Raw genomic sequence first — 20,169 nt, 5'->3', positions numbered from 1 at the left:
GTTATTGGCATGTCCTTCTCCTCTGCACTCTTCTCATGCATTAACTCATTTAATACATAAAACAATCCTGGGGAGCCAAGACAAACCCAAGACTAGGTGATTTGTATTTTAGGAACATGAACCAGGCAGAGAACTACTACACGATATTTTCGCTATCTGAGAGGCCAGTGGTGACTTGTTTTCAATATACAGAGACAATGTCAGTGAAACGTCTCTGCTGGAAGCAGACCCTGGAGGCCACATTTTATTACTTGGATATTAAAATACGAAACTCTTCAGGACCTGCTGTTGCACCCCAGTCATGAAGGTTTGACTATAGCGACTTCACGTGGCTTGATGGAGAAAGCAAACATATTTAATGAAAAAAATACACTATCTGGTCCTGGATTCTAGATCCCTTTAATGTCCCAGCACGATCTGAATGGCTTTTACATCATTCAAGCGATAAGCTCTCAGATGCTGAGATGAGGAGAGAATACGTATCTGACACAAACACCTGGCACTATTCCGACACGACCATTTCTGCCCATAGTTCATCTTGCACGATTAGCCTTCCTGAAGACACCAATGGTCAGAAAGACAACTTGGCCTTGACCTTCTGGGGCTCAGATAAAACACATCCTGGTAGGTAATTTCCTTTCCAAAAGAGATGAAATCATTAGGAAAAGGTTTTAAGTTATTAAGTAACATCTCTCAGTTGATAGTCCTTGTACACGTTGTTTAAATGCACCAAGACAGTTCACTGCATGTGAAATACACAGCTCAGAAAGCCACACACAGGAGTTGGCAAAGCACGTCTGCCTACGATGTGCTACCCTTCCAACATGGGTAGAAATGGGAAAATAGGGCTGGGAAGCAGGCTCCTATTGAGGATTCGTAAGGTTGGTAGTTATCACCAAGAGTGGAGAGAGCCTATTACTTGAGCTAAGTCTTGGGTAACTTCACGAGTGTTTCAAGGCTCTGGTGATGTTCTGCAAAATCCCTGAACAGCCTCTTCCCAGAAAAAAGGAGGTCTATAAGTAAACAGTGGATTTAGAAATTTGACTTCGTGTTATCATAAGTGGCTAGCTAGCTCTTCTGAAGGCAGATTCAAATGCAATGAGAAACGATGACAAAAGGGGAGCTCCTGATACAGTGATTAGTGGTACGTGTTCCACGGTTAACAGAGAATTTTGTTTCCTAGCTTGTATTTCTTTCACTCTCAACATAAAGACAACATCACTTAAGCATGAAATTATGTTTAAAGCCCAATGTGAACCAGTCTTTGCAATGGTTGCTGTTGTGAGTTGCCATCGAGTTGGCCCCTGACTCATGGAGAGACCCCATGCACAATGGGACTGGACCACTGTGATCCATAGGGTTTCCAATGGCTGATTTTTCAATGGCCTTTCTTCCTAGCCTGTCTTCTTCTAGAGGCTTCACTGAAACCTGTTCTGCGTTATAGCAACACACAAGCCTCCACTGACAGACAGGTGGTGGCTGTGCATGAAGCGCACTGGCCCAGAATGGAATCTGGGTCTCCTGCTTGGAAGGTGAGAGTTCTACCACTGAATCATCACTGCCCTCCTTTGTAAAGACAGTGGATGCGAAGGACTCTCCCTGCCCCAAGGCATCACTTAGGTGTTTCTTTTCTACCTCATCCTATTGGCTCTCTCTAGTCTTAGAATGTCATTTTTCGTTATCTGGAGGTCAGTTTAGGTCTGGGGCGGGGGGACGGTTTGCATTCAACTACTAACATAAAGGCTGGCGGTTCGACCCACCCAGCGGCACCACAGAAGAAAGCCCTGGTGATCTAATTCTGAAAGATCACAGCCTTGAAAATCCTGCAGAGCAGTTCTACTCTATGCACATGGCATCATCGTGAGTCAGAATCCACTTGAAGGCAAGAGGTTTGGTGTTTTGGTTTGGGGGCAATTTAATTCTCTACCATTGTTCTGTTTGCTCTTTGTCTCCTTCATTCTCTTTTCTTGCTTTTCTCAGGCCTGGTACCAGACAGGCTGGGTGCTGACTGTGCCACAGCCAACCAAAATGGTCCTTTCTTCTGGTCACATCTCTGTGGCCCACCCACACCCATTCAGAGGTGGGTACACTGAACACCTGCTGGCTTTTGGGTTCCTTCCCCCACCTTTGGCACCTACATCAGATGCCTGGACAGGACAATTAAGGGCATTTCCAAATCCACCCAACAGTGTAAACGATGGGACCAATCCAGGGTTTTAACACCTTCTCATCTAAGCACAGGACCTGAGATGGTTTAAACTACAGTCATCAAATACCTAATTTCGTCTAAATTGCCCTATTATTTAAAAAATTTAACACCCAGATAAATGCGAAACGCTGAGGAGCAAAGAGAAACAGAGACCTCTTTTTGTCCAGCCAAAAAGAGGACATGAAGAGAGGTGGTAAGGACACCCCAGCACCAGTGAGCGGCATGGGGGTGGGAGTGTGTGTGGCCGTGGTGCGTCTCCCACTCACGCCCTCTGACCGGCCACCTCAGCCCCCTAGAAGGGCACCAGCCCGTCACAGGAGGCTTTCAGCCTCGTGTCCGTGCAGGACGCTGGGGGCTCTGGGGCTGGTGCAGTGATACCGGGTGATCTTGTGCTCCTCCCTGGCTGTTCAGGTGTCAACCACAGCACCTTAATCACCTTCCTGACTGCCCTGACCCAGGACCCAGCAGTGTCTGGTACATAGCAGGCACTCCACGAGCATTTTTTTGGAAAACCTGTAAGTGGCCAGGGAGGGCCACCCTGTAGAAGAGCACACACTTTAAGTGAACTTGTGTAGCTTATGGGAACAGCAGCACTCCAGAGCTGTCTCCCTACTGTCTGCTATAGCAGATACTGCAAGACAGACAGAGCTAACAGCTTGTTTTACCTGCATGGCCTTTTTAGCCTAATAAAAACAAAACCCTGTTGCCATTAAGTTGACCCCAACATATGGTGACTCCACGTGTCAGAGTAAAACTGTGCTCCATCCACAGGGCTTTCAATGGCTATTTTTTTTTAAAGTAAATTGCCAAGCCCTTCCTCTGAGGTGCCACTGGATAGACTTGAACTTTCAACCTTCTGGTTAACAACTGAGCATGTTAACTGTTTGTACCACCCAGGGACTACAGCCCGATGATAAACCAAAAAACAAACAACAAACAAACAAACAAAAACCCACCAAACCCGTTGCTGTTGAGTCGATTCCAACTCACAGTGACCGTACAGGACAGAGTAGAACTGCCCCATGAGGCTTCCAAGGAGACGCTGGTGGATTCAAACTGCCTAACTTCTGGTTCGCAGCCGAGCTCTGAACAGGCTGGCTGATAATAGGAGTCGCTTAATATATCATCCTTGCAGAGCTTAAACACATGTCACCTGGGGAAACCAAAGTTGCCCCCATCTTGCTCAGGCTACTGAAAGTGCAAATCCACTAAAAGCTCCCAGAAGAAGCTACATTGCTCAGGCACTCACTTTAACAAGTACAGTCACAATAGAATTCACCTCAACAACACTTATTTGCTTTCTATACATAAACAGAAATACTCTGCTCAAAGAGTAGAGTTACACTGTGAACTCCTGGCGCTTAGCTCGAGGCAGTCTCTCATGGTGGGCACTGGCACTTGGGCCAGGTCACTCTGTTTTGGGGACTGTCCTGTGCGCTGTCGGACGCGGAGCAGCATCCCAGGCCTTTCCCCCTAGTACCTGCTCAGCTGTGACAACCAAAGTCTTCAGACTCTGCCAAGTGTCTCCTGGGCGGACAAGCAAAATCACCCGTTGGGAACCATGGCTCTAGTGGTACCAGTGGATCACAAGGGGCACACCAGAAACGTAACTTTAGGACGTGTCCGGGGGGGACTCTGAATGAGCTCTTCTAGGACCACCACTCCTGACAGCGCTTGGCTTAAGGGTGCCAACTCTGAATGCCCTCGTCCACAACACGTCTAGATGTCAAGTCTGTCATTTTTCTCCACACCCGCATCGACACTGTCCATCTCCTGAGACCACATGATGTGAGAGGGCAGGATCCCCACCATGTCGATTTCCTTGGTGGGAATAACTCCCCATGAGCACGACCCAACTGTACAGAGGACAGGGGCTCTTTCCCACCGGACCTTGGCAGTGCCTGGTGGGGCTCCACACAGGGCCAGCGTGGCACGGGGGATACACAGATGGCCAGGTGCCCCCTACTTCTTTGTCTGTTCCACATGGACCTTGCTGGTGGCAGACAGAAGTGCTGTCCAGAGTACACTAGTGGGAGCTGGGAGAATGCTCTGGGATGGGGTTCTCAGGGTGCTTGGTCAACAAGCCAGACCACAAAACTGGACAGAAGAGTTCACTGGCTTGGGGGTTTTCCGAGAGACAAGATTTAACATTCTGGCAAGTCCCCCAGGAGAAGCTGTGACCTCACTAGTAGGGGGGCTCCTAGAAGCATGGAAAAGTGGTGGCTGTGCTAAGGTGGGGCTGACAGTGGAGAGGGTGGGCAAAGACATCCCACGCAGCTGATGGCCAGCACCAGGGGAGGATCATGGTATTGGCCATGCGGTTCTGGAGCAAAGCCAGGCCACTCGGAATCACACGCTTTTAACGACTCCTGGAGTGCTCACTGAGGCCTGGTAGAGACAGTGTCTGATGTAGAACACAGGTGACCGCATACAGGTAATGTCCACTGGGCCCCAGTTGCTGGCCCAGCAACTGCCACCATGAGGTGCCTGTGCTGTGTCTGGGATCAGGCCCAGCAGTGGCCACTGTGAGGAGCATGTGTTGTGTCTAGGATCAGGCCCAGCAGCGGCGAGGACTTGCAGCTGTACCAGCAGGTGGCCCAGACCCCCACGTTACCCACCACAACTGTACCAGTGCCCCTTCCTTGGCTCACGCCTCTGGCCACATGGGGACTTCAATGACTGAGGCTGGCACAGAAAACGGGGATGGCAACTTTGCCAAGTCTCGCTCAGCAGCACTAGGGAAAGCCCCTCTAAACTGAGGACACACCACGTCGGTCACTTTGAGTAGGATGAGGCAGATCAAGGTGAGAATATACACTAACCCATGGGCCACAGTGAATGGCCTGGCTGGTGTCAGGGACCTGAAAGAGAAGGGCAAGAAGACTGAGGACAAGGCATGTGGTAGATCTACAGGGAAGCGTGCAGTCCCATTTTCCATCGCTCTTGGTGATCTACTGAGGGGCCGAGGGACCCTGTGTTTCCTGTCATCTCTAGGCTCTGCCGGGCCCCAGCAGGGGCACATGTTTGCCAGCGGACACAGCAAGACTCCCTCTGAACTTAAAGCTATGGCCGCTGGCTGGACTCCTTGTGTTCCCTGTGTCTGGGGCTGGCAGGCAAAGAATTCCCTCCAGATAGGGTTATCTGACCTCGCTAATCAGGAGGAGCCTGGGCCGCTGTCACGCACTAGGGCAGGGTAGGAACGCAGGGAGCTGAGTGGGGCCTCTGTGGTACTCCCTTGTTAAGTGGCCAAGTGTAAGCAACTCCGGCCTGAGACAGGCATGGTGATTGGGGCTGAGACTCCTCAGGGATAAGGGTCACGCCATCAGGCCAGCAGAGGTGGTGGCTCTGTATATGTGTGTGTGCGCACGTGCTTGAGTGTGGCGGCGGGGGGTGGGGAGAATCTAGGCTGGTGAAGGACGATGATGAAGGTACCATGGGGCCCTGAGACCAGTGGGCAACGGGGGCTGTTGCTGGTCCTGTTGACTTTCTTCTTCCTCTTCTTCTTTCACATTGTAAACTTTTTGTTTTCAAAGCTTAGACTTAAAAAAAAAAACTGCACTAGCAGTACACAGAGTTCCCATATATCCTTCAACCAGCTCTCCCTAACGTTAACATCTTACAATAATCCAAACCAGAAAATTAACAATGATTATAACACTAAACTACAGGCCTTACTCGAACTTCTACAGCTTTTTCTGGTCCAGGTCCCCACAATGCATTCAGCTATCATGCCGCTTTAGTCTCCTTTAATCTGTGACTGTTCCTCGGTCTTCCCTTTTGTCTTTTACGACCATGATACTTTGGAAGAAGGCTGGTCAGCTACTTTGTAGAACGCTCCTCATTTGGTTTTGCCTGGAGTTTTCTCGTGATTAGACCAAGGAGATGCATTTTTGACATGAACAGTACAGGAGTGATGCTAGGCCCTTCTCAGTGCGTCACATCAAAGCAGACCAGAGGTCAGTAAGTCTTACTTCTGGCTAACTTTGAGTACTTAGTACGGTGATGTCTGCCAGGTTCTCCACTGTGACATTACTGTTTCCCCTTTGTAAGTAATGAGAGGATGAAAACATTCCTCTTCTCATCATACTTTCACCTACAATTTAGTGTTCACCAATGGTTCTTTCCTGCAACAATTACTGGCTAATCTCCCTCTAGGTTTCCCCCAAGGAAGAGAGGCCAGCCCATGGGGCCCTGGAGAAATGCTCCCCAAACAGCTGTGAAGAGGTGGATCTGATGGTACAAGGGGTGGACTGTGGTGGACATAAAGACATGCTGCCCAGACCCCTTTCCAGGCGGGCTTGCTGCCCAGCTGCTGGGAGTATGTCAGATAGCCATCAACTGCCAGTCTCTTCATGGTTCGCCTCAGTTGCAGAGCACCTCCTTGTTCAAGGACACACGCCCTCCCTGGGCTGCCCACATCCAATCGCTGGTAGACATAAAGGTCCAGCTGTTTCAGCCCCTGAGGGACAACTGTAGCTGTCTGCTACGCTCCAGAGCTCCTCATGGGCCCGTTGGGAGCTGTCGGGCCTACGTCACAGTTTCACTTCTCCCTCTGTCCAGTCCTACGTCCTTCTCCCTTCCTTCATCAGATGCCAATTACCTAATGATTTTCCCACATGCCAAACTTAATGTCCACTTCTGGGGAACCCAAACCATGACACTACCACTTGACCTATTTCAAGGAACCAGGAATGAGATATGTGTAACTGCTTGACAAATCACAAGCCACAGTACAAACATAAACTATGGAATAAAGAGTTAAAAATAAAACACCAACAGTATGTAAAAAAATCCCTCTTCAGCTACTTTTGTTCCCTCATTCCTTTCTCTTAAAAGTGCAGCTTTTAGGTTACCAGATAAAGAGCCTTTCAATTGCAAACTGTATTGTTTTGGTTTTAAGCTGGGTATTTAATAATATCAAATATCAGTATTAGTTATACAAAGATATAGGCTCCTCACTGAATGAGGTCCTTCTCTAGGATATGACATAAAGCAGCGTTGATAAACAGTCTATGAACCAAAATATGAACAGCTTCTATGCTTTAATAGAGAATGTTGAGTTAATGAACAAGAAAACGAATTACAGGTACATTTGATGGAAAGTTCTCACAGAATGACACTTTACATATATTTAGAAAAATAACCAAATTAAATTTCTTTGGGAAAGTTTCCAGAATGATTTTTTAGAAAAGGTACTCACAGACGCTCCTCCCATAATCTTGGGAAACATAACAGTGGAACAGCCATCTGGACTCTGTCCGAAGGTGGTGTAGGGTGTCTGAAACCAGGCTTTCTCGTTCGCCCAGACCACATCACACAGAGGCAGTATAGATGCTCCCAGTCCAATGGCAGGGCCATTTACTGCTACAATAATAGGCTTCTTAAACTGTATAAAAGTATTCACAAAGTTTCTACAATGAAACATAAAAATGAGGAATTACTCAAAACACTGCATACTTGAGCAGCAGAAAAGTTTACCATTTTATAATTCAACTTACTAAGACACAAACTTTGTGGCAATCACTAAGAGTTGAGGTTCATTTAAGACCTCTTCCTGAGAACTGTGGACCATGGATTTATTTTCTACATGTTGTAAAGGCTTAAAGAGTACCCTGACACCACCCCCTATGTAGGAACTGACTGTGGCTTACCTACCTATGTGAAATGTGAACACTGTGGTTAAATCAGCCAGAGGCTGTTCTTATATTTGCAGGCTGGCTTTTGGGCTCTAAGACCAATACACCTTGCTCCTTAGTATTTCTTCCCTTTGAGATACAAGGAGCCCAATAAACATTTTTAGTTTTTGGATGACCAATCAGGAAACTCTGGTGGTGTAGTGGTTAAACGCTATATGGTTGCTAACCAAAAGGTTAGCAGTTCAAATCCACCAGGTGCTCCTTGGAAACTCTATGGGGCAGTTCTACTCTGTCCTATAGGGTCACTAGGAGTTGGAATCGACTCAATGGCACTTGGTTTGGTTTTTTGTATGACCAGTGAAGAAGCTATCCCAGATAAAATGTGGCAAGAGGGGATACTAAGAACAGCGGACCACAGGTCAGAAACCATGGGGTTGGGCTTGGTATGTGATCCTGGACAGCTCACTGATATTTTTGCAACCACAGATCTTCCTCAAGAACTATAGCTAGTAAAACAAGGGATGTGGAGGCAAGTGGCTCGCAAGGCTGGTGTAAAACCCCAGACCAACATGCAAGATGGGCAAACACAGATGTGTGCCTGCACACTATGGCCTGCTCCTCTGGGTGGTATGAAAGGAAGCTCAAAGGAAAGGGAACAAGGAGACAGCAGCCTTCAGAGAGAATGTGGACATTTACAAACTGAGCCAATGCTATTTTTGGATGTGTTTTAGGATGAGACTGGCAAAGTAGGCTGCTTCTCAATTCTGGGTAGGCTGGTGCCATGCCACATTGGGAATGGATGTGTCTCTTCTCCCCAGATCCAAAACTCGACTTTACATTCAGAGGCTGTTTCTTGTTATGCTTTAACATGGTGGAGAAGAGGAAGAACACACACCAAACTAAATACAATCTGAATTCTGGCTCAGAGTCAGACTAAACAGAGCTTCTCACACACGGGATTCTGAACCTGATCCCCCATCTTCAGCACCGAAAATAACTGTCTAGATGTGCTCTGAATTCTGCAGTTTAAAAGCAGAACAACCTACTTGGATCTTCTCTGAGAGCCATGACTTGCCATCTTACATAGCCCCCTCCCCCTTTAATGACAGCGTGGTATTTTTCCTTCGCTTATTTTTTCTGAAGGGGGCAGGTTAGAAGTGTGGAGGTATGTATGTGTGTGGAAAACCCGGGAGGGGAGAGCAGAGAGAATGGGTGAGGAGTTTAGCAGCCTGCAAACTCAGCTCCAGCCACTCTCTGAAAGGCTCCCTTGTAGGCCCTGGCAGACCTAGCTCTGCTCCCCTAAGGTCTGCAGGATCTTTCCATTGAGTGAGAATTAACTCATTCAAATGAATGAGTGGCACTAAGACTTTCTAAATGAGAGTGCCTGAGGTATTGTTAGAAAGATCACACTGGGTTTTCATGATACAAAGAGAGCCAGGCAACCTTTTTAAACAGACTCCTGAAATAAGTGCAGACAACCTACATTAAGCTACTTCAGTTCTGCCACTTTTGAGGATTCTGGGTCAATGACACATGATGGAAAACATTTCCTGTCTTCAGTTATTCACTACTCATGACAAGGTGACTGCTGAAATCTCCACCACACAGAGCAGATGTGTTGCAGTCATGCCCCCCTGGGGGTCCAGAGCAGCTCCACTTTAATCTGTCTCATAGAAACAGGGTGTAAAATATAAACTGTTCCAGTACTAGAAACATCTGGAAACCATTGATGGGGCGATAGGCTAACATAAAATTATCAATCTCAGTGTACTGATAAAATGTTTCTACAGAGAAACATTAAAAATTAGTAAATACTTCTTGTAGCAGCATCCCCTCTCCGAAATGTTATTTTTGTATAAAAGAAAAAAAAAATCTGCTTTTAAAATAGGTATTACAAAAGCAGAACTTGGATTTTGAGAGGCTGGAGAAATCTCTCGGAATTAAAAAACTGTCCTCCCCCAAAATTAATTTTATTTTTTGCTGGAATGATGACAGACTGCGTATCTACTTCTATTTAACTTCGACAAAAACTTCATCTAAAACCAGGGGCTACAGCTGAGAAGGGCGAGCTAACCAAAACCCACTGGAGAGAAGCCATCTTCCCTTTTTGGAGGACTCGGCCTTGGCCGTTCTCATGTGTGAGCTGAGGCCACTGATGAACATGGTCCCCAAAGAAATCCGCTTTGTTTTAAAAACAAAACCAACCACACACCTTCATAGAAATGCTTTTCTGTTTAGCCGAAACTTCCTGAGGCCCCAAAGGACTGGTCAAAGCCACCCTGCTACTAGGTGGGGAGGTGGAAACGGAGCTCTCAGGGGCCGTGGCACTCAAGGAGGGCCTGTCCGCAGCTCGGACACTGAGCGTATTTTAAAACTTACAATAAAAATGCCCACAAGTTCCAACGTGCACAATGCAACATACCGAATTTAGATGTCAGTTGCCTTTGAATTACCATTTGAGTATCGCGATAAAAGGCTGTTTAGTATGGCAGAGAAGGAAAAGGACTACATTTGACACAAATTCAGTTAAAACGAATTTTAAAATATTAAGCAAAATAAAAATTCTATCCAAGCTTTTGAAGATCATTTGCTCATTCACAGACATCACCAAAACATTAGACAATCGCAAGAGGGCAAGTCTAAGAATTGTTTGAGAGAAACCAGGTAGCAAGCACCCAAGTTCTAAGAGCCAGTCCCCTGGCATTTCTCAGATGGGCTTCCCCTCCCGGGGAATGTACAGAACAGGACGAGGGGAGCAGAGACGTCAAGTTCTAGCTGCACTCTCTGCCCTCTCTGTTCTCTCCCCAGATTCTCTAGTTCAGGGAACTGCTCAGTCAGGGGTCCCCTTGTCTCACTCCACCAGGGTAGAAGGCACCTTACTTCAGGGGAGGAGGCTCACTTCTCCAGACAACAGTGCAGTAGCTTTGGCTCATACACACATCAAAAGCATGATGCCTTGAACGGATCTGCAATACTTTTGTTTTTAATCACCAATGTGCTGAATCTTTTATTATAATTAATTTGCACACTGGTTATTTTTGCAGTTTGCACCAATTCCAAAAACAATTAATTGCTCTAGTTATCTGACAACCTAATGTTTAACCTAATCTTTGTACTTCCTGCTTTCTTGTGGAAACTTAAAGTTCTCTGCCTCGAAGTTTTAAGAAATTTGAAACAAGACTAGAATATGTTAAGATACCACAGAAACAATATACATATCCCATAAAATCTGTTGCCCTCGAGTTGTTTCCAACTCACAGAGTAGAACTGCCCCATAGGGTTCTCAAGGGAGTGACTGATGGACTTAACTGCTGACTTTTTAGTTAGTAGTGAAGCTCTTAACCACTGTACCACCAGGGCTTCGACACACACACACACACAGAGTTTTGTGTATATAAGCCAATCTTATACATGCAAAAATTAATTTAAATGCAAATGAGTGTTAAGTAAAGGTTAAGTGAATCCAGTGTAACTAATTGTTTTTCTGATCCTGCCAGAGTATATTAAAAAAAAAACAAACCACAATTGACACAGATACCTACTCATTTAAAGAAGGAACAACTGGCTTTCCCTAAAGCAGGGCTTAGCTTTTTCCTAGAATTACAATTCAGCATTTCGGGGTGGGGCGAAGGGAGAGGGATAGGAATGGGGAGCTGGTGAAATAAACATTCAAAGTTCCCTCAGAGTTCAACAAATGAGATCTCTACTTAAATCTCTCTTGGTCTTTCTTTCCTCTGCTTTTTCTAATCCCAACCATAAAAAGGCTTATTCACTGCCATGGGCAAGTCAACCCTGAGCCAGAACACAGAAGGCAGTGGCTGACAAATCCTATTTTCTTATTCAGCAAAGTTACCAAAAAACAGAGCTTTAGGTATAAATCCAGTGAGATACAATAGAAAATATACAAAGTCACCACATGATGCATAACTGTTAAGATGGTTTGTGTCTGAGAAATGAAAATTAAATTCACGTAATTCATTCTGAAAGGATGTGATGGGTTAACTAGGGATGTTGACAAGCTGTCATAGAGGTATAGCCAATCTTTCATGGGATTAATGCAGTGATCAAGTAATTTAGTTTCAAATAATGAAATGGTCCTATCTAGAGTCTACCACAAATTTGAAATTACGTAGGAAACTAGAAATAATACTTAATAAAGTTAGAGTATAAAATTACAAACTATTTCTGAAAAAACCAAAACCAAAAAAACAACTATGATAGCCTAAAACATGGTGATGTTCAAAGGGACCAAAACCCAGATAACCTACTATGCGAATGTGACGTAGTATGAGAAAACAATAATTTCACAAACAACGGAAAATGTCGTTAAAGGCACCAAAGGAACATAACCCCCAGGTGTGGAGTCCCAAGTCTCCTCTGATGGGCTGTTGAGGGCAATGGTGTTAGAACCATTTTGGGAGATCTGTCAGAATACAGGTGATTTCCCCACTCAGACCCACCAATACAGAAAAAAGAATGCCCATCAACCCTACTATATACCCCTGGAATGGTGACGACCAGAAAGCCCAGCTCCCAATGTCAGTCATGCCTAGGGGCTCAGCCAGTCAAACCCCAATAACTACCAAAGAAGTTCAACTCTCCAAATACCTGGAGGTGTTGGAGAAGATCCAACCAATTTTATTGCTATTTTGCAAGTCTGCATCTCCTTAAATTATATCTCTGCAAATTACAAAAGCAAACACAAAGGATTCTTAGGGGTCTAGATGTCATTTTAGGGAGATGAGTAGAGAAAAGGAAACGGTCTCTGAAAAATTAGACACTTTTAATTATACACATAGTAATCTGCATGGTAAATGAGGGATATAAACTAAATATATATCTGGATATGCTTATAGCAGAGTCAAGTGCTTCTCCGGAAAGCTTTTTGGCCTGTTATAATAGGTCAGTGGTAAATCTGACAACAGAGAAAAGGAAAATGTTTCAAAGTCATACTGTTAAATGACAAAAGCAAATTTTGAATTAATACAATATAACTGCATTTATTAACAGAACTAAAAATAAATATATTTGTATAGACACATATATACCTGAAAATGTTTAGAAAAAGGCTGGGGAAGATATACACATTAGTAGTGGATACTTGTTGGGGTGTAAGAGAAGGGAAACCTTTTCTTTCTATTCTTTATTACCTAGCTTTCTTTGTAGTTGGAATTTAAGATGAACTTGAACAAGTATGTGTACTGCTTATATTAAAAAAAAATATTTTCATGTGATGTTAACATGGAGCCAGCTTGCCACAAAGAGTAGTCTATTTAAGTCATGCAAATGTTAAGTTATTATTTGGAGGAAAAAAAAGATCTTTAAGGGTTAAAGAGAGAATAAATACAAAGCATAGATACTGGAATCTCTGGCTATACATTACTGTGAACTGTAATCATTAGAACACTCACTGAGCACCCCCTGGGTTTAAGCCAGCCTTGAAATCAGCTATTAGCTCAAGGCAAGTAGTAATTTATGCCAGGCCCATGGAAAAGACAGGTGATTTAATTAATCTTGCTACTAGGCCTCTCAGTGGAAGATGGACACTTCACATACAAGGCTTGTTGGGCCTGTTCTATCGGGGAACATGAAAACAAGACCCCCAAATCAATGCCGTTTTTACATACCTGATAGCTTCTGCCATCTTAGTGCTTTCTCTTTTCCTGTCGTCTGTTAAGCGCCGTATAAAATAAATAAAGTCGAGACCGCAGCAGAAGACGCTGCCCACGGCGCTAAGCAGCACCAGTTTGCTGTCATCAGCAGCAGCTGTGTTCAGCGCACTCTGGACCTCCTTCATCACCTGAAAGCCACCAGAAGTCAAAGCGGTAAAGAACAATTCTGATACAGAATCTAAGAGCATTTTATTACTGGATAATCCAGATCCATGGAAAACGCATTTATAGAGTGACATTGTCCCCTCTCTCTACCATGACTTTAAATCACTTGCAAATTTCTTATTTTCACTAACCAAAGATTGGGAATGCCAGAGGCAGAGCGTAAGTGTAATCGCATAACTCGTTATAAGTAGAGTTTAATTAGAAAGCCATGTGGGTCTAAGTTGCCTTAATACTCAATAGTCTTCGAGGTTCTCAATCGATAACGCCAGTTACTTGTTGTAGTCACTTGACATTTCTACAGTTTGGACAGCAGGTGGCACATTCAACCAGTTCAAAGAGACTAGTTCAGCTCCTAATTTTATTTTTACTAGCCTACCACACTTAGGGCAGAAACCAAAATAGTTTAGTGCATAAGTGCATTAAGTCCAAGCACATGAATGTGGAGGGATAGTTTTAGAAGGGCACAGAACCATTTTAAAATGCTCTCTATGAAGCATTTAAAAATAACCAACCCAGCAGGGAGGCAAAGGGACTGTACAGTCCAAAAATGTACCGAGGACCAGCCCTGAGCTTGTCTGCTAGGTGACTCTGGCCAGACACTCAGACTTTCTGTAGTTTGGTTTTCTTGTTTGGAAAAAATGTGAACCTAGCTGCTCACAAGTGGAAAATAAACAACTACTAGAACTTAATATTTTGGTAAAGCATAGCTCAGTGCAGGTTCAAATATTCCAGATTGTAGATACTCCACAGAATTAGTTTTCAAACCTTTCCACCCACTCCTGGTCCCTGGAGCTTATTGTACAGGCCTGACCAGCAGTGCAGGTGTGAAGTCGCTGCAGCTCTGCTCTGCTACAATGCTGAAGAGCATCTGAAGACTAATGTTGATGTGAAAGTATGCTGAAGGGGCTAGGGCCCAGGGCACTGTCATCTGTCTGAACAAAGAACCCATCGAGAACCTGATGAAGCTACAGAAAAGCACATGCATGCCCACGCTTTCTATGTGATTCTGGGAGGCACCCCCATGCCCTCCAGACTGAGGGAGTCTGGCTTGGGAGGTGAAAGAAGATAAAGGCACACCACCATTTCCCATCACAGCCTGCAGCAGGGACCACGCTGACCCGTGAGGATGAAGATGGCACACCGTCCCGACCTCACCGTGGTCACGCACCCGACAAACATCACCGCTGTTTCCTGCTTTCTGGCAAACATGGTGAACTGGCTCAGAAGGAGATTTAGAAAGAGCACAAGGAAGAGTGCCAACTCAGCCAAGGAGCACACAAGCTAACCCCAGATAATCAGGGCCTGAACAAAGATTAATACAACCCACCCCAAGGAATGGTATCTCACCTCTGGATTTAGTGAATTATTCTCTGATGATTTTGTTGACAACAAGATGTGGGTGAAACCATCCTGCTTCCTGACGACAATATCTCTGTATCTGTAGGCACTTTCTGTTTGCCTCACACTGAAACGCAACCGCTTGTCAAAAGGCTGGTCTCTTCTGTCGTCAATAAATTTCCTTTTCCCGGCTGTCACTCCTGTAACAGATGTCTGTATGTTGGTTGTTCCATTGGCTGTTAATGCATCCATAAATGGAGATGTACCTGCCAAGAGTTTGAAATCACAGTGGTCTGTGATGTCCTACCACCAATCCACTCCCCAGCGTCTTCTCTGAATTACGTAAAAATGCCCATTAAAAACCCAAGACTTAATGCAGTAATGCAAGAACATTAAAAATTAGAACCTTTAAAAAATCTATTTTTAAAGGCTTTTGCTTTCCTTCAGAGTCTTGACAATGAAAGCACCCACTTATCTCGCCTAACAAGATGGGCAGGTACTTACTGCAAAAAAGCTACAAAGGTCGAGACTTCTGGAGAACGAAATTGAAAAAAAGAACGGGCCTCATGTACAGTGTCTATTCCAGGTTTGAGTAGTTGAAAGAGAACAGTAAACTTCCGAAGAAAATATCTTATTATTAGAGTTGAGTCATTTGCCACCTAGTTAAAATCTATTTTTCTGAATACAAGGTAAACCAGTTGCTGCTGAATCGATTCTGACACATGGCAACTCCATGTGTGTCAGGGTAGAACTATGCTCCATAGGATTCACAATGGCTGAATTTTGAAGTAGATTGCTAGGCCTTTCTTCCAAGGCACCCCTGGGTGGATCTGAACCCCCAACCTTTCAGTTAGCAGCCAAGCATGTTAACTGTCTGGACTACCCAGGGACTCCAAAGACATGGTAGACGTGTATGAACACACCTGACACAATCACTTCATCTCTACTGGTACACAGAGTGGTGACGGGGAACCACTTTCACCCACCACCACCTTGTGGGATATTCTAAAACCTCTAAGTTTTTTCTTATGCTGCTCTGGGATGTGATTATTCAGAAGATCCATTCAGTAGTCTTAGTTCTACTGCTTTTTACAACAGCCCTTGAAATATCTGAAGACAGTTATCCTCTCTCCCACAGCACAGAATGTTCTGCTAATTTCCCCTCATGTTCCTTATCATCAAAATGGTTCTTCAGTATCAGTCTTAAGATGTGGTCTCCTGAACTTTATTTATTATAATAAAGTCAATAGTAGATATGACAGGGTAAGAATTCAAGATGGACAAATTATCATCCCCCTGCATATGAACTGAATATTATCTAACCTGGTAACGAATGCAGTCTGTGCTTAGGGAAAAAAGGAGAGAAATGTAACAAATACTGGATCAGGCTTTACTAATAAAATTAAGTAATACTGGAAGTTTAGGAATCAAAAATATTTCCTCCAAATGAAAGAAAATAAGCCAAAGCCACTAGAAAAGACTCCTGAATGGAAATTTTAGGAAAGCCAAATAAGCTCCTTGGCAAAATAAACTTGACTTTCATTTCGTTGGTAGAAATAATACTAAGCGTCATCTTAATCTTTGGAGTTTTTATAAGAAATTTGTTGGAAACATTTTAATAGGTTATAATACATGTATGTAGTTCAAGAATCTAAAAAACATGGTATAAGGTCTCCCTCCACCCTTCAGTCAGCCACGGGGTTGGTTTCTTGTGTATATTTCCAGAGTTTCTTTATGTATATACAAGAAATGCGAACACATATTTCTCCCCCCAACCTCTTCAAGCAAATGGTAGTATGCCAGCCCTAGTGTTTTGTTCTATCTTGTTTTTTTTAATGCATTTGACAATATCTTGGAGATCTTTATCAGGACTGTTTCCTTTTCTTTCCCAAGGCAGTCGGTCCATTGTGTGTACTGTAGATCATTTTACCAACCCACACTGGAATATACAATAGTACCACTGACCTTCTGATGTCAGAAACAACGCCGCCATGCACGACCTGACTGACCTATACCATCCTACTGCTGACAAATCTATAGGATACATCTCTACAATCAGCCAAAGGCTATACGCCTTTTGAATGAAACCGAACTGCCCTCTAAAGGATTTATATCCTGGAGTATTTCTAACTGAAAGAGCATCTGATAAAATACTATCACTATAATACAGCATTGCTGAATCCCACCTTCTGAAGAACCCAGCAATGATGATCTTTTTTTTTTTTCTTTTAACCTTCAACCTCTCCTTCTCTACCAGATCCTGCCCCATATCTGTGTTTAACAACATTCTCCCATCTCTTCTACCGTCAGAACCCTCCCCAATCTGTTCTCCTCAGCTGCTGTTCCTTCTACCCTATCTCAGCTTCACCTGGTCTATTTTTCCCATCTCTATTTTTCCCTCTGTTTATCACTCCCCAACCTCTTCAATCTGGTCAGCCAGAATCAACATGACCAGATAACTCCTTGAGTACGGGAAAATGAACCACGGATTATTCTAAACCTTTGAGCCTAGGTGATATGGAGATATAGGGCATCCATGGGTTTGGTGAGGCTGGGGGAGAAGAGGAAGAGACTCTGGTTCCATCCGTGGTGCTCATCAGGTGGAGATGCTATGCAGCTCAGAGGTGGGGGTGGAGATTAGTACTTGGTTGCCCAGAACTGATGGCCAGATTGACAGGCAGGAGCCCCGAAGGGACGAGCAGGGTGAATGAGCCTTGTGTGAGTGCTGGTGGAGTGTGGAAAGAGCCCCACGGGCCCAGGAGCAGCAGGAAGGGAAGACTGTCATGGCAACAAGGACGTGTCAATAGCAGCAGGAGCTGCAGAGAGGTGGTAAACAGAAAAGAGGTGATGGGACGGGAGATTAAGGACCACTAGTAAATCTGGGCAAGTCATTTCACTAGAATGCTAAGGGCAGGAGGCAGACTACAGACACAACGAAAGATGGACAAAAATCATTAAATAGAAAAAAATATTCAAATCAAGAGTTTGTTAAAATGTTGTGTTACGGAACATAAAATATTTGAAAACTTTATGTGTATCATACTAAAATTAAAAAGATATCTTTTGTAACCACCAAACTTAGGGTCTGAGGAATAAATGCAATGTAATTCCAGGTCCTCTCTTCTGGTTCCAAATCCAGGGAAATCTTTTGGGGCTAAATGACCCTAGGGAAATACAGTTGCACGCAGGGAGGCCATGCGGCATGGTTAGGGGAGTGAAGACAGACTGGGGCAGGCAGAGATCCTTGGGGGAAAGGTCTCCGCAGGGCACATACACAGTGACCAACACTGTCACATGAGGGACACTTGTGTCTTTAAGGGTACTTACCCTGAACTGAGAGGAGCCCTGGCAGCACAGTGGCCAAAGTGCTCAACTGCTAACTGAAAGGTCAGTGGTTTGAACTCACCAGCCATTCCACGGGAGAAAGATGTGGTGGTCTGCTTCTGTAAAGATTACAACCTTGGAAACCCTATGGGACATTTCTACTCTGTCCTACAGGGTTGCTCTGAAACGGAATCGACTCAACAGCAATGGGCTTTTTGGTTTTGGTAGCAGGAACCGAACTTTCAATTGGTGCCGTATCAAGCACAGAAAGAGCAGTCCCGGCACACAGGGAAGACACGCAGAGCACTGGGGGCTGCCTCTACCAGGACAAAGCCCCTAGGTTCTGGATCAGTAGCTCCTAACCCTGAACTGCTCTTGCTTTTCTCTATTTAAAAAGCTAGCATTCTTTAAACTCTCCAAATATTTTTTCTGGTAGCTTCCTTCCATGGAAGCAGGATTTCTGGGCTATGGGGTCCACACAGCCTTTATAGCTGAGCTTCAGAAAAAGCACAGCACTTCATTTGAGGCACAAGTGTCTGTGGAGCTATCCGTGGTTCTGCAAATTTAGAAATGGATTCATTTTGGCTCAGGCTGACCGAAACTGCTTAACTTGGCCTTCAGCCTCCTGTGTTAGAACAGTGTGGGCTCCCTGGTGTCATTAAGACCCCTGCTGATTTAAGACCCCACAACCTCACAGGTACCTCAACTACCATGTCTATCCCAGTATGATTCCTGGGACTCTGTTAGCCATCTACCTGGGCATCTGACATCCAATTGTGCACTATTTAGATACGTGTTCCCAACAAGGAAAATAGGGTGGAGTAGTCTTGGGATCACAGACCACCAGCATTGAGTGAGGTCCTGCCTCCCGCTACTCTCCCCTCTCATCATTTATGCCCCTCTGCCCACATTCCCTACAATCTAGCTACAGCGTTCTCCTACCACCCCCAGGTTTGTGCCCACCTTGGGGCCTTTGTACCTCTGCCTAGAATGCTCTTTCCCCAGAGCTTCAAATGCCAGTGTCTGATACTCATCAGGACCGTGCTCAAGTGTTGCCTCCTCTAACGAGCCTCTCCGACCTAGCCATCTAACGCCAGCCCTCCCCAACCCCTAATCACATCACCCAGGTTTCTGTCTTCAGAGCAGTCCTCACCACAGTTGTATTTTTTCTCATTTCATTTTTAGTTATAATATGTATATTATCTATCTATACCACTAAGCTCAGTGAAAGCAGTCCTTGTTTATCTCACTCACCAATGTATTCCCAGAGCTTAGAACACTCAATAAATATTTACTGGATACATAAATAGAAAGGACTCTGAAGTTCATTTTGTCCAGTTCCCTCAATTTGTAGAAGTGCAGTGACTTGCCAAGTCACACAGCTAATTACCTCAGGCCAATCCAGGGACAATAAGCTCTACCATTTTGCTACACAAAAAAATGGCTACTGATGTTTATGAAAAAATATTCTCCACATTACAGAATTTAGAGTAACTCACGAACTAACAGCCCTTATGAGAATGCAAGAGTGTAAGCTGTCTGAATGAACTCATAGTTCCTCAGTGACATGGATTTAGAGATTTAGAGACAGGATTTATTGGCATAAAATTCTGCTAGACGAAAAGCAAACCAAAAGCCTATTTTAGTGTCTCTCCTAATAACTGTTTTTCTTTTTAATACATTCAAGAGCAAAAAAGTATATGTATATGACTAACCTGTTAAAAATCAGCCAAAAAGTATACAAATCTTTCTAAAAATGAACTGTGACTTCCACTTTCAACAACAAGAGAGTAAGAGTCTGGATATGCTTACCTGCCACTGATAA

At 44.4% G+C, this 20,169-nt stretch overlaps 1 protein-coding gene across 3 annotated transcripts in view; it reads right to left on the bottom strand.

Moving 5' to 3' along the window:
- CDYL (chromodomain Y like) overlaps positions 1-20,169 on the bottom strand; it is a 246,818-nt gene that overhangs the window by 2,823 nt on the left and 223,826 nt on the right. For 2 of the 3 annotated variants that reach the window (XM_010597553.3, XM_064279990.1), the window contains exons 3-5: positions 15,030-15,286; positions 13,473-13,645; positions 7,410-7,620 (exon numbers count right to left, since the gene is read on the bottom strand). In XM_010597553.3, the coding sequence (XP_010595855.1) occupies positions 7,410-7,620; positions 13,473-13,645; positions 15,030-15,286 (641 nt within the window). The remainder of the gene's footprint in view (positions 1-7,409; positions 7,621-13,472; positions 13,646-15,029; positions 15,287-20,169) is intronic. The other variant, XM_064280000.1, reaches the window with a different exon arrangement.

This window comes from Loxodonta africana, chromosome 1 (genome assembly GCF_030014295.1).
Source record: "Loxodonta africana isolate mLoxAfr1 chromosome 1, mLoxAfr1.hap2, whole genome shotgun sequence".
NCBI classification, from domain to species: domain Eukaryota; kingdom Metazoa; phylum Chordata; class Mammalia; order Proboscidea; family Elephantidae; genus Loxodonta; species Loxodonta africana.
The sequence above is the reverse complement of the archived record's forward strand: the minus strand, read 5'-3'. Positions and strand labels throughout refer to the sequence as shown.